Source organism: Labrus bergylta, chromosome 23 (assembly GCF_963930695.1).
Source record: "Labrus bergylta chromosome 23, fLabBer1.1, whole genome shotgun sequence".
Taxonomy (NCBI): domain Eukaryota; kingdom Metazoa; phylum Chordata; class Actinopteri; order Labriformes; family Labridae; genus Labrus; species Labrus bergylta.
In genome coordinates this window covers 6,266,636-6,279,496 of record NC_089217.1, presented here as the reverse complement: position 1 = coordinate 6,279,496, position 12,861 = coordinate 6,266,636, and the positions used below count along the sequence as shown (strand labels likewise).

Here is a 12,861-nt window from a genome sequence, read left to right as displayed (position 1 = left end):
AGCTGCTTCAGAATCCTGATATAGGCCTCTATACAGCAGACATTTTTGACTTTGGCCAGGGAAAGCACAGGTGTTGCTCATAGCATTAAATAAAGCTCTGTTCTGTTTATGTGTCCTAAAGTAAGCCATGACAGAAGCAGGATTTCCAAAATGTAGCGCAACAAAAGTGTGTTTTCGTCCTCTACTGTTATGTGAATTATCAAAAAGCAGAAGGCAGAGTTAGTTCTCATGTTGGATTCTATTATATATCATTGTAAAAGGAGAGGATGTGACAAGATGATGTAGTTAAATGAAGGTCTGACAAACAAGTTGGAGGAAAATATAGAAAACATAATGGACATTTTTAAGCATTTCTTTGACAGATGTTTTTGTAAATTACATTTTTAACTTTTCACCGATTTGTGGTCAGAAATAGCTGGAAAAATGAACATTTTAGAGGCTCCGGAAAATAGAAACTTTCTCAAAACTCTCCTACATTTAGCGGACTACTTAATATATTGATTACATGATATAATCAGTAGGTAAATCAATAATGAAAATATTTTTTCCCATTTGCCCCAAAAATCACTGGAATCTTCAACGAGCTCAGGAGTCAGAGATAGCAGCTTTAGGTGGAACTAGTGAAGGCAGCACAAATTCCAATTAACCAGCAGTGCAGCCATCAGGCAGGTCCCAGCATGCAGCAGGGGTAGGGTGCAGGGAGAGGAGGGGGGGGGGGGGTGTTGTCTGCTTCCCAGGCTGTCAGAGTGAATATGAAACCATTTTACAAAATCATTTACTTCCTTCATTTCACATACTGTACATACAGACCATACTCTGACAAAACAGGGAGGCTATTGTAGTTTCTCCCCAAATTCATTCAGCTGCAAAAGGGTGAATGGACTCTGAATGATCTGCGCATGTGTGGGCTCGATTGTACAAGTTAACGGTGGGAATTTGACGACAACGAGCGCAGGTGATGGATTCGAGGTACACTTTTTTTTTTTAAAGAAACAAACAAAGGCATCGACTCCTGTTGATGTAGTAGCATCGTCATCCACGCCCAGACCGTACAGTAAGTCTGTAAATAAAGCCAGATAGAATAACAGCGGAACATTGGCGACTTCCCTTTCAAAGTAAAATTTTGGATCGTCTAAAATATATCTAATACTTCAACACGTTAGTTATGTTAATTTTTTGTTGTTAATTTTTCGAATTGGGACCCGACCCGATTGAAATTGGCTTTTTATTTTTTTTATATAGATTTCTTTTTTTTTTTCCATTTGTTTATTCATTTTCATCTATTTTTAATCGTTCGAAATAAAGAATAAAAATAAAATAAATAAAAATAAAGTGGGACCCGACCTGAGAAGATAAATAATTATGTGTTTTAATACAGTAAGACGTTTTGTCCTGTCCTTACATATTGTATATTTAAAGAATATTTAATGAATTCATGATTTAATCTGTTTGTCCCCTTTAAGAAACCTGGGGCAAAGTTTAATTAAATAAAAATTAATTTTGACCAGTTTCCCCACGGCAGGGAATTTTGTGCTCCTGTTTTTGAAATTGTTAAGAAGACATGTGGAACAATTTTTGAACAAATTGTACATGTTGAAATTCACTTTGTAATCAAACTCATTATCTACAAACTCATTTATCGACATCTACACAGGCTTCGTAGTAGCCTATGTTTTTAAACAACTCATAAGTAGTGTGCTTACTTTTTGCACCCAACAGCAGAAATAAAGCATCGAAGAAGTTGTAAATTTACATCTTAATTATCTAATGCAAACTGCATAACTCAGAAGGACAAACACAGAGAACGGGACGTGACATTTTAAAAATGAATAAATGATTTAGAGGATTCAAAGTGCGTGAATGTCCCTCTTAAATATTTTCTTTATTTTATTTTTAGTGGTGGTCCGTCGAATGAATGTTATATTTTGAAAGCTGTGACCGGAAGTGTGTAGTGTTGTCACAGCTGAGCTTACATGTGTGTTTCAGGCTGCACTGATAGTCCCCGGCCAGTCAGTGCGGTAGGTTCACCGTAGAGAGGTGGAGAGTACAGCGGGGCAGGAGAGCGTCTTGTGGAGGTTGCACAGGGTTTCACCTCCCGCCTGTTTAACGACAGGAGCTTCAGTCTAGTTGGGAGTTTCTGTTTTGCCTGAGAAAAACTTTGTTTTTTTTTACTTAATTTAACACAGTGTGACTATTTACTTCTCAGTTCCGTCCACAGATACGCTCTGGAGCCTTTTGGTTCCCCCTGCTGCGCTTGTTTGCGCTGAGGTTACGCCGGGGAGCAGTGCACGTCAGCGGACTCACTCGGGAGGAGATTACGGAGCCGAGCGTGTGAATGGACCGAGGTTATAAATCACAAAGGGACCAGTGCACGTCAAACCTGCCCTGACTGCAGCATCAATAACACCTATTACCCCCCGTCCAGCAGCAGCATGCAGTGAGAGCAGCCCTTTCAGATGCTTTCCCACTCCACACAGTGAGGAAAAAAGGGGGTGGGGGTGGGGGGTGGTGGTCGGAGGGGAGGAGGAGGATTTATGGGAGATTTGTTGGATTTTCATCGTCCCGTCGCTGCAAACTTGTGTCCGGCATGGGGAAGGAACAGGAGCTGCTGGAAGCTGCCCGGACCGGGAACGTGGCCGTGGTGGAGAAATTGTTAAGTGGAAAGAAGGGGATCCTGGGGTCAGGTTCCGGCTCCATCCCTCTGCCCAACCTCCTGAGGTAAGAAACCACTCTCATCTCCTTCCCACGACCGCTGCAGTGCACGGGGAGCCCCTGTGGGAGCTCCTGTGGGGTTTCCCGTGCTGCTAAATTAGACATAATTTGGCTTCATCATAGGTCAGTGCACTAGAAGTGAGCCAAGTGAAGGGAACACTGTACTCCAGCCTCATTGTCACTCCCCCAAGCTGAAGTTTGAAGTGCACACTACATGGCCTGTTCAAGACCTTTCAAAATAAAGTGAGCTTTCTTACTGTTGCACCATGCTGCATCACAAAGGAGAGGAAAAAAGAAAAAAGGAAGTGTGCTGTGCAAAGTCCAGAGAGTTGTGTTAAGGTACATTAGACTATCTGCAGGCCCGCATATGCATAAGAAACAACACAGTGTATCTGTGACAGACTTGATCAGAATGTGACTGATCTTGGGTTTAGTCATCCCCTGACTGTCCTCTCTGGGTGGCTCGCTTAGCACACAAAGAACAGACAGTACCTTCACATTCACAACTCCGACAGTTGTCACAATGCGAATTTCCCCGAGCATGTGTAGGAAAGGGTTTGATGGTGGCATGATGTAGCGTTTGTCATCGTCCCTGAGTGCCATAATGCTGATTTTCTGCTGATTTCTGTGTGTAAAAGAGACACTAAAAACACCTGTCTTTATGCATTAAGGTAGTCTTGTCTTTTGTCTTATCGCTATTAATCCTGTAGGGACATTGTTGTGGTATTTCTTTAGCTGTGGATCTGTTGTTCACATGATGCTGGGAATGCCTGACGTGCAGGATGTCCACGTTGGCAGCAAACCAGCTCTGCAATCATGTTGCCAGAAGACAATAAGAAACAAGCTTGGATTTCCTGAAAAGCTGATGTGGATTTGGCAAAAAATCTTTTTTTTTATATATATATATATATATTTTGAAACCCTTTGCATTGCAGGCTCTGGTTTCTTTTCAGGAACAGGAAAGTGGGAACTATTGTTGTTTATGTCACTGTGTTAACAGGTGGAAAATAGCTTAGATTAATGACTGAGTTTTCTAGTTGTTGGGAGTGATGTGACTGCATTGTAGGTGACTCTTTAAATGAAGGCTGTAACCATCAATATAATGATCCTATTAGAAGTTGTATAAGGTGAGAAGAGACCCATCCTTGAATCAATCACTCAGTTGAAAGAAAGTTTATCATCAACTTTGGGGTCAGTAAATTTTCAAGCAGGAGCTTCAAACATTTGAGTGAGGATTTGCTGCTTGTTTATTATTAAGTGATTCTTAACAAAACATGATTAGTCTTTGGGATTTGGACTGTTTGTTAGACAGAGGAAGAGAATTGAACATGTCAGTTTTGGCTCTCATTAATGTGATGAGCCTTTTTTTTTTTGCAGCCCTAGATTGAACAGCCTAAAAAAGAAAAGGAAAAAAAAAAAAGCCTCCTTGAAGCTTCCTGTTCTTTCTACACTGAAACCTCTAAAGGCTCCGATCCTGTCTGTGAGAACAACTGCTGAGGTTATTATTGTCCCCCTCCTCCCGCCCCTGCAGCCTCGCCCCCCGCAGCCCCGCCGCCTCTCTCTCTCTGCTGAGGGTGAGGCAGAGCTAGGTGATTAGGAGATCAAAGGTCTGGGGGCATCAGGGTGGAGTAGCACCTCGGGGCGACCGGGCTGAGGTCGCACGCCGGCAGGGAGGATGCCAACCACGGGGACACTAAGCCAGGAGGGTTAATAAAGTTCTGTTGCAGGCGTGATCGCAGGCTTTGCTGTATAAATAGAGGAAACGCACATTTGCAAGTGCCAAAAAACGAGTTTTCTCACATTGACAGTCAGGGATCACTCTCATCTGGTGTCAACAAGTGTTCAAGAAGGTGTTGATGCCTCTGCATGTCACCACAGCTAATAGCACGTGTGGTTTGTGTGTAAAATATACTGTTGTTTAGCCTCGATCGTGTGTTTCTGTTCTTCTTTTTTTGCACATAATTTCCTCTCAGAGACTATGATTTGTTGAGGGGGGAAGAAATTATTGAAGCTGCTTGCATGCCTTTTTTTGTTGGTTCCTACATAATATTTTATTATGAAAAGAGAAGTAGGTTTGCCACATGAAAGGGTTAGTGTCCTAATTCCATATTAAGTACCAACGGTACAATCGTGTATTCTTATTTACTGTCATGCTATTTCTGCTTTCTACTAGATAAAGGGATGATAGTATCACGTTTGCATGCTGCTGATGTTAGCTTTTAGCTCAAAATACTGCTGTGCCTTAAAGCCTCGCAAAACTGCTAGTTAGGAAGTAGACTTTTAGTAGACTAATTGGCAGTCCTGCTTTCTATGCTGGTGATGTCTCCAGTTTCCTGTTCAGGCACATTATCTGCTTTTTTTTTATGTGTGTACAGGAAACCATGGCGACTGGAGCGTATAATGTTGGATTTGGAGCTAATAAATAGCGATTTAGCATTTTCCTTTTGCAGTGTTTTGAATATGGCTATGATACCGGAAATCCTGTACATGCTGGAAAATATGATGCTACCCAGCGGACTAATCACAGGGCTTCTGCTTCAGGTAGTTATAGGATTCAGGAGGTGCACATCAGGCTATGTAGGTAGGCTTCTGTGTGAGTAGGGATCGAAGCAGAAGTATAAATCAGGCTAAATGTAAATGGATGTATGCAAATACATGTAAAACTTGAATATCTATTCACTAATGACAGGCTTGTCCTTTAATGTTTGTTTGCCCTTCACTTCTTGAATTTAAGCCGATAAAAAAGGACTTAACAGAACCTATGCATCCAACTTGTTACTGTGTGTATCTCGTCCCCAACAGCCCACACAGTAAACACAGTGTGTTGCATTGTGTGTTTGCTTTTCACATTAGGATTTAATAGAATTATGTGAAGGACGGGGATTATTTACAGAGCGCTGTATTAATATGAAGCTGTTAGAGGAGATTAAAGAACAACACGACGGAGAGAAAACGAGGAAATTCAGAGTGGATCGTCAAAGAAAGCACAGAAGAAGAATCAGGAAGATCATGGAGAGCCGAGTCAACACCACTCAGATGCATTATGGATGGAGAAAACGGTTTACTTTTCCTCTGTTATATATATATATGTATATACAGTTCATAGGGTCAAGACACCAGCCCATGAGGGGACGTCTGTAAAACACTGTCTGGACATCTGTTCCTGTGTGTTCATGAGTGTGTGTGAGGCTACCCCCTAATAGAAGGTTATTTGTACTGTAGCAGATGAGTGAGTCAACAGAGAGGTCACAGCGGAGGAGTGTGTGCGGGCTAATGTTGTGGGAATGATCTGCAGGAATCAATGCATAGTTTCCCATCTTAAGGCCTCTGAGCCATTCACAGCATTCCTAAGTCATGAGGTTCCTCTTTTTCTTTTCTGAAAGAATCGCACAAAATGTCCAAGTGGGACATGGACACACAAATACTGTACACACACACACACACACACACATATATAAGCACAGGATGTAGAGAAGACGATCCCTCGGCTGCAGTTTCATGGTGGGGGAGCATTTAGCGCACAAACTTGCACGTGCACAGTGGAAAATCAATACTGGATGATCTCATTGCAGTTTAATGGGTCATATTGGGCTGCAGATGATGACCCACACTGCACATGGTGACTGGGTTAATAGGAAAAGGAAAGTTTTTAAACCTCTCAAATGCCTTTTCAGCTCCCCATTAGTCCAGATATCATTCAGCTCCCTTGGTGTATTTTGAGTCTTTGTGGCAAAACATTTTGAACGTACATCTGAGAAGAGCCGACTAATATCTTTACGAAAACAGACGCCTTAATAGACCAGAATGCATTGCAACTCAACACTAGCTGTGTTGTGAGTCATTAGTTGGTTAGCTGGTAAACGCTGTAACAGCAAAATTTGCAAAATAGAAAAATCCCAATAACTACAGTGTATATATTTTCTCATGTATTACTTTAATGTAAATAAACTCAATGTTGCTTTACAGCTCTTACGCATCATAACATTTCATCTGCGCATTACTCAGGTTTCATGCAGTTTTATTACTGACCTATTTTAACGTGCTGATATAAGGGGGCCCTCTTTTCAACATTTTAAATCTCCTGTGTTTCATCTGCTGTGACTGAATGTTACTCATAGCAAAATGTTGTAATGACACTGAGGACTCTGATACCTGATCTGTTTAATAATATCCGGTGCTGATAAATCTGGAGAATCTTTGATCAGTGCATCCCCAAAGTGTCTCCTCTGGTGTACGGGTACTGATTTGCATATTTATTCCCCACGGGGTCAGCATTTATCACACACTCTCTCATTATCGATACGCCAACCTGCCTTTATTTGTTTATCTTTCCAACGCCGAGACTGCACAAAAATGTTTCCCATCTTTCCACTTGTATGATTACTGTTTGGAGAAACATTGAGATTTGATTTTGCAAGTGTTAAATTCCCCGTGTGACCGCCTGAGCTGCTCTAAAAGTAGGGGAGACGTTATATTTTTGCGGTTTAATTTGTGTATACTACTCAAAAATATGAATGGAATCTATTTTTCACAAAGGCAAACAGCGGTGTCTTTCGTAAGAGATTTGGTGAAAATCAGATGACGTTTCCTGTCTGATAATGTATTTATTCAACAATGCTCCATATCATGGCTGTAGGATTAAAGTTCAAATCATTACATGGATGTTTGGGGGAACTATCAGTGTGGGAAAGGTCAGAATAAGATTGACTTTGAATCATCTTCATATGCAGACCAATATTAACAGTGATGATACATTTATAACGACAGTCTTTAATCATACTCCTCACATCCTGTGTATGGTCTGTGTGTGTGTGTGTGTGTGTGTGTGTGTGTGTGTGTGTGTGTGTGTGTGTGTGTGTGTGTGTGTGTGTGTGTGTGTGAGTGAGACAGCGCACTGACTGTGATGGAGTGATGCTGATTGAAAGTTAATACACCCGGGAGAGAATGAGTCATGATACAGCAGATGGTTGCTCGTCCCCCCCTCTCTCTTTGTCTCTCCCACACCAGCTCACTAACGTTCAGGGGGAAGCCCTTCTTGTCTTTTTGGGTGTGTGTTTGTATATGTGTGTGTGTGTGTGTGTATCAAACAAACAACCCTTAAGTGGAGTTTAGTTCCTCCCAGAGGAGCCACACACACTCAGACTGTGTGTTTTAATTGGTATTCTCGCCAGCAGTCACCCCTGAGTGTTTTTTCTGATGCCCCCCCCCTGCTTGTGTGGGAGTCTCTTAGCTGCTCAGCATGGGGTTCTATATCTATGTATTTGTGTGTGTGTGTGTGTGTAGTGAAGTGACTTTCTTTCAGTTTGGTCCAAGAAGGATGAGGAGCCAGTGAGAAACCCACAAAACTCTGTTTGTTTTTCCCCTCCGAGTTGTTTCAGGGCCACGGCACTTTGGCTCTCCGTTTCAGGAAACAGCAAATCAGAAGAACCAAGAAACCTCTCCACAAGTATCGCAGGCTCCGTCTCTGTGTGTGTGTGCTTTTTTTGTGAGTCCAAGTGTGTGACATAACCGCTGTCCTTGCATAACCAACACTAGCATTATTCACAGTTGTGTGTGAATTTGTGTGTGTTAGTTTTGGGGAGCAGTAGTGCAGGGAGAGGGGGAATTCAAGAGCTGCGTGTGAATACAGGGAAACTAAACTGGGTAAAAGGTTGTAGAGGAGAAAGTGAATCATGTCAAGGACTGGATTAAGAGGACTACACACACACACACGCATGCACACACACCTTTGCCTCACCTTTTTCACACCTGAAACATCCTGAAACATGTTGCCCTTTTGTGTAAATGCTCTGTGTGCAGCAGGAGTCGTCCAGTCAATCTTGGGTCATCATTTTTGCTTTAGTTCAGGGTTCAACAGTGGCGCCGGTACATTGAGTTTGTCTGGAGCCAGACTGATGAGAGAGGAGATGAAGGTGTGAAAAAGAGTGTGTGTGTGTGTGTGTGTGTGTGTGTGTGTGTGTGTGTGTGTGTGTGCGCGCTTGTGTGTGTGTGTGATCAAACTCAGGGCCTTCTTACATCTCCATTAGGGCCTGAGCCAAACTCTGCTACAGCATCATGCCAAGAAACTGAGACCTCTACACACACACACACACACACACACACACACACACACACACACACTGTCTCTCTCTCTCACTCTAAGCCTCTGTCTCTTTTTGTTCCTTCCTCAATCTAAATCCTTGTTTTTCGTCTCAAATCTCTTCTTCTCTCGCCCTCTGTCTCTTTCCCTCCATCTGGTGCCCTGGATTCTCCGTCACTATCTCTCTTTGGCGTCCCATCCATCCCTTGCTTCACGCCACAATCTCTCCTCCTCCCTCCTCTCTGTCCCTCCCTGCTGTCGCTCTTTATCGTTTCCTCCTCCCTCTGCCCCCTACCTTATCAAACACGCTCTCTCTTCTCTCTCTCTCTCTCTCTCTGTCCCTCTGTCTCTTCCTTTCACTCACATTTCATGCTGCACTACATCTGTTATCACATGTGAGAACATCTTTTACCCATCATGCCTCTGGGTGCGATACCGGCTTTGGTTTACGGTGGCAAATGGGGAATTCAGGGAATCCGCAGCTCCTCTGAGAATCGTTTCTCCCTTCATAACCTGTAACAACCTGAGATTTATGGGTATTGGGAGGGTCATGTCAGGAATGGGAGTGGTGTAGTCATAAAAACTATGACCTCCAGGTGGTGATGTGTGAGTATCACAGATCTAAACTGAAGAAATCATGGCAAATCATTGAATTATAGGCATATGAACAAACTGCAGGATTCTCTAATTGTTCTTTGAAATATAGAGGTCAAAGTAGCCATTTTCACACATGCATTCCTGAACATTTCTAGTGGGCGTCTATCCCTGTCTGCTCCGACACTCTCAGCTAAAGAGAGGACAGTTGGTTAAGTTGGTGAAACAACAGACATCAAGCTTTCATGTCAGGATAATACAATCAATTATTTGGGGCCAGCGGGTTCTGAAACCCTACGTCACCGGACTATAATTGAGCTTATAACGTGTAGCCCTGACCTCGGCATTACTAAAGCTAGCACAAGCTGCCGTATGTAAAGCTGGAGCAATCACCTTTTAAAAACCACAAGCTGCAAAAAAGTTAAGAAAGAATGTTATCTGTAAAAAAACAAGGCCAAACTCACACGCATCACAACCACAGCTGCCAGAATAATCGGTGTCCCCACACCCGACCTAACAGAACTCAATAACAGGGCCATCACACGCATTGCAGCCTCAATAGAACAGGACATGACACACCCACTGAACGCTCACCTCGCCCCACTTCCCTCAGGACGGAGGTGTAGAGCAAATCCTGAACAAAAGGCCTCGCTGAACAGGCCAGAAATGGGAACTCTTGACTGTTGTCTAACTCTGTTTGTTTGTGTTATTCTCTTTTTTTTGTGTATAAACGTTCTTTGGTGGGAACTGTCTGCTGGACAGTCACGGTGCTGTAAAAAAAAAATTCCCCTCAGGGACAATAAAGTCTAAAGTCTAATCAGATTCAAAAGCGTGAATAAATTAAACTATATAATAATAATAATAATTGGAAGTACATCTTAGATATTGTAGGCATCCGGTGATCAAGCAAACAGTCATGATAAATCCTTTTAATTTCTGGCTCTGTGTGGCTGACTAAAAATAGTTAAATTATTCCAAAACAGAGCATTTGACTCCAATTGGCCAGTGTGCAAAATCATTGCCAGGTAATATAGAATTTGGCAGCGCAGACTTGAGAGATTCAGCATTTGGTAGCAGGACTCGGACTCAGCATTTTGACCCTTCGAGTTTTTGGTTTGCTTTTAATTATGAGTCTGGCAACACAACATGCTCATGGGACTGGATTTTTTTGGCAGCCTTTGGATTTGTTTGGTTGTTGTGGTTTTTTACTTAAGACGCCTTGGTGTGTCCTCTTAAATGTTTGTATGTATTTAAAAGGAAATGCATTTTAAAGACTGACAAAGTGGATTAAGGAAGTTCTTCTTGTGAATGTTTTGATCTTCAAATCTCCACCCATCACTTTCTGCTTCTGATCTATTTAGATAACTTCCCCATATTAAGTCTTATTTCCCCCAAGCATGATACACACAATATCCGTGCTATGGTTTTAGAAAAACTAAATACTTATTCTGTTCCGTGTCACTCGTGGTTCATTGCATAGATTCATAGTGAAAAGACGTAATTCATGTCATTAATGTGCTACTTCCATTACCAGCAGAGTGGTGCTGGGAAATTCTTCTTAATGAAATTGTCTCATGACCTTTCCCTTTGTTGGCCTGAACATGAGTAGGTTTTGGACACTTCCTGGTCTACTGGAAGTTGTTTTGGGTCCTGAAAGAGATGAAAAACATGTTGATGCTGAATGGAGGAGACATGGACGCAACATGAAGCTGAAAGAAAGAAGGAGAGGTGTGACGTCCAGTCTGTCACACTAATCTACAAGGCTGTGACCCCGCATAACACTGCAAGTGCTGTGGACACACACACACACACACACACACACACACACACACACACACACATTCCAGGCGGCTCCCAGCTCTCTGATAGATGGCAGTAGTTAATGAAGTGCTGCTTTTGAAGTAGATAAGATGTGGAGAGGAGAGGGCTCCAAATGCTAATGCCATTATGTGGTTAGGGCACGGGCTACGCTGGAAGGCATTGGAGGGAAGTTATGCATTAAAAGCGTGTGTTTTGAAGGGGCTGGGCTGTGATGGGTTTTTTTGAAGTTCCAAACTGATATATTTTGAAATGAAACTGATAAGGTTTGAGCCCGTATTCCGTTCCTTTGAATTCTGCAGCAGCGACACTTTTTGAAAAGTCACATTCCTGTAATCTAGTCCATAAAATCCACAAGGTAATGGGCTACTCATGCTACTTCTTCTAGTACCGATACTATAATTATTGGTAGTAATAAGAAAATGATAATTATCATGAGAAGACACTTAAAGTAAGTCTTGATGCATGTAGAGATCAAAGTTTGTTTCAAACTCGGCCTCATGTGTCATAGATTTGATCTGAGTTGCAACAATTACTCAATAATTGTCAACTACATTTATTACATAATATTTAATTGTTTACAGTTCTTTTTTTTTTAAGAATTAGAAAATTCAAAGGTCTCTGATTCCAGCTTCTTAAATCAAATAACTTTAACTTTTGAATATTTTTGAACGTTGAAAAGAATTAGGGACACTTTGGGCTTTGGGTGACTCTGATTTAAAAGTTACATTTTAAACACTGATATTTGACACCCACGATGCAATTATAGTATCACACATGTCAGGATGATGATATATTGTCGTATCAATATTGTGTCCCGCCCTTTGTCCTCAGAAGCAGGGATTATCATCACCATCTCTCCCCTCACCACAACTGGTGCTATATCTCCTCTGAAGCAGCCAGTGTCGTGACAAATGAACACAGAAGCATTAAAGAGACATGCAGCATGAATACACATCAGCAGTATGCAGAGACACACGGTAACACACACACATCAAATATACATGCAGAAATGGCATGCAGAGCGAGAGAGGCGGAGTGAGACAGACGAAAGCAATTCAAACGATATTGCTCCGCTGTTTGACACGTTCATTGATGAAAAAACAGCAGGGCGTCTTTCATCTTCAGTCTTTGCAAATATGGAGTTTTCTCGATTACACAGCACTCGCTCGGTCTCTTTATGGCACACATACGAGCGCGCGCACACACACACACACACACACACACACACACACACACACACACACACACACCATAACACAAAGCTAATCACCTCAGAAATGTGTGCAGCTGAAAACCTTCCCAGCCTGTCACAAAGGGACTCCACATGAATATTAAACACAAATTAGACTGCGTGTGTGTGTGTGTGTGTGTGTGTGCGTGCGTGCGTGCGTGCGTGCGTGCGTGCGTGCGTGCGTGCGTGCGTGCGTGCGTGCGTGCGTGCGTGCGTGCGTGCGTGCGTGCGTGCGTGCGTGCGTGCGTGCGTGCGTGCGTGCGTGCGTGCGTGCGTTCTCTGACATGTGACCTCCTACAGGTGTCCTGTGTTATTTGTCGCCAGGTGTGTGGAGAACAATTAGCTCGACCTGTGTGAGTTATAGAGCTGCAGCCTGAGTTTACAGTTGGATTGCACCGGGATGTGAAAGCCTCTTTAATTTCCT

General features: G+C 42.6%; 1 protein-coding gene across 4 annotated transcripts in view; it reads left to right on the top strand.

The window, feature by feature from the left end:
* Window positions 1–2,528: 2,528 nt before the first annotated feature.
* The window catches only part of anks1b (ankyrin repeat and sterile alpha motif domain containing 1B), a 192,489-nt gene continuing 182,156 nt past the window's right edge, over window positions 2,529–12,861 (top strand). For 2 of the 4 annotated variants that reach the window (XM_065951465.1, XM_065951462.1), the window contains exon 1: window positions 2,530–2,718. In XM_065951465.1, coding sequence (XP_065807537.1) covers window positions 2,588–2,718 — 131 coding nt within the window. In that variant the 5' untranslated portion in view covers window positions 2,530–2,587. Of the gene's footprint in view, window positions 2,719–12,861 lie in introns of all 4 variants that reach the window. The other 2 variants (XM_065951463.1, XM_065951464.1) reach the window with 2 other exon arrangements.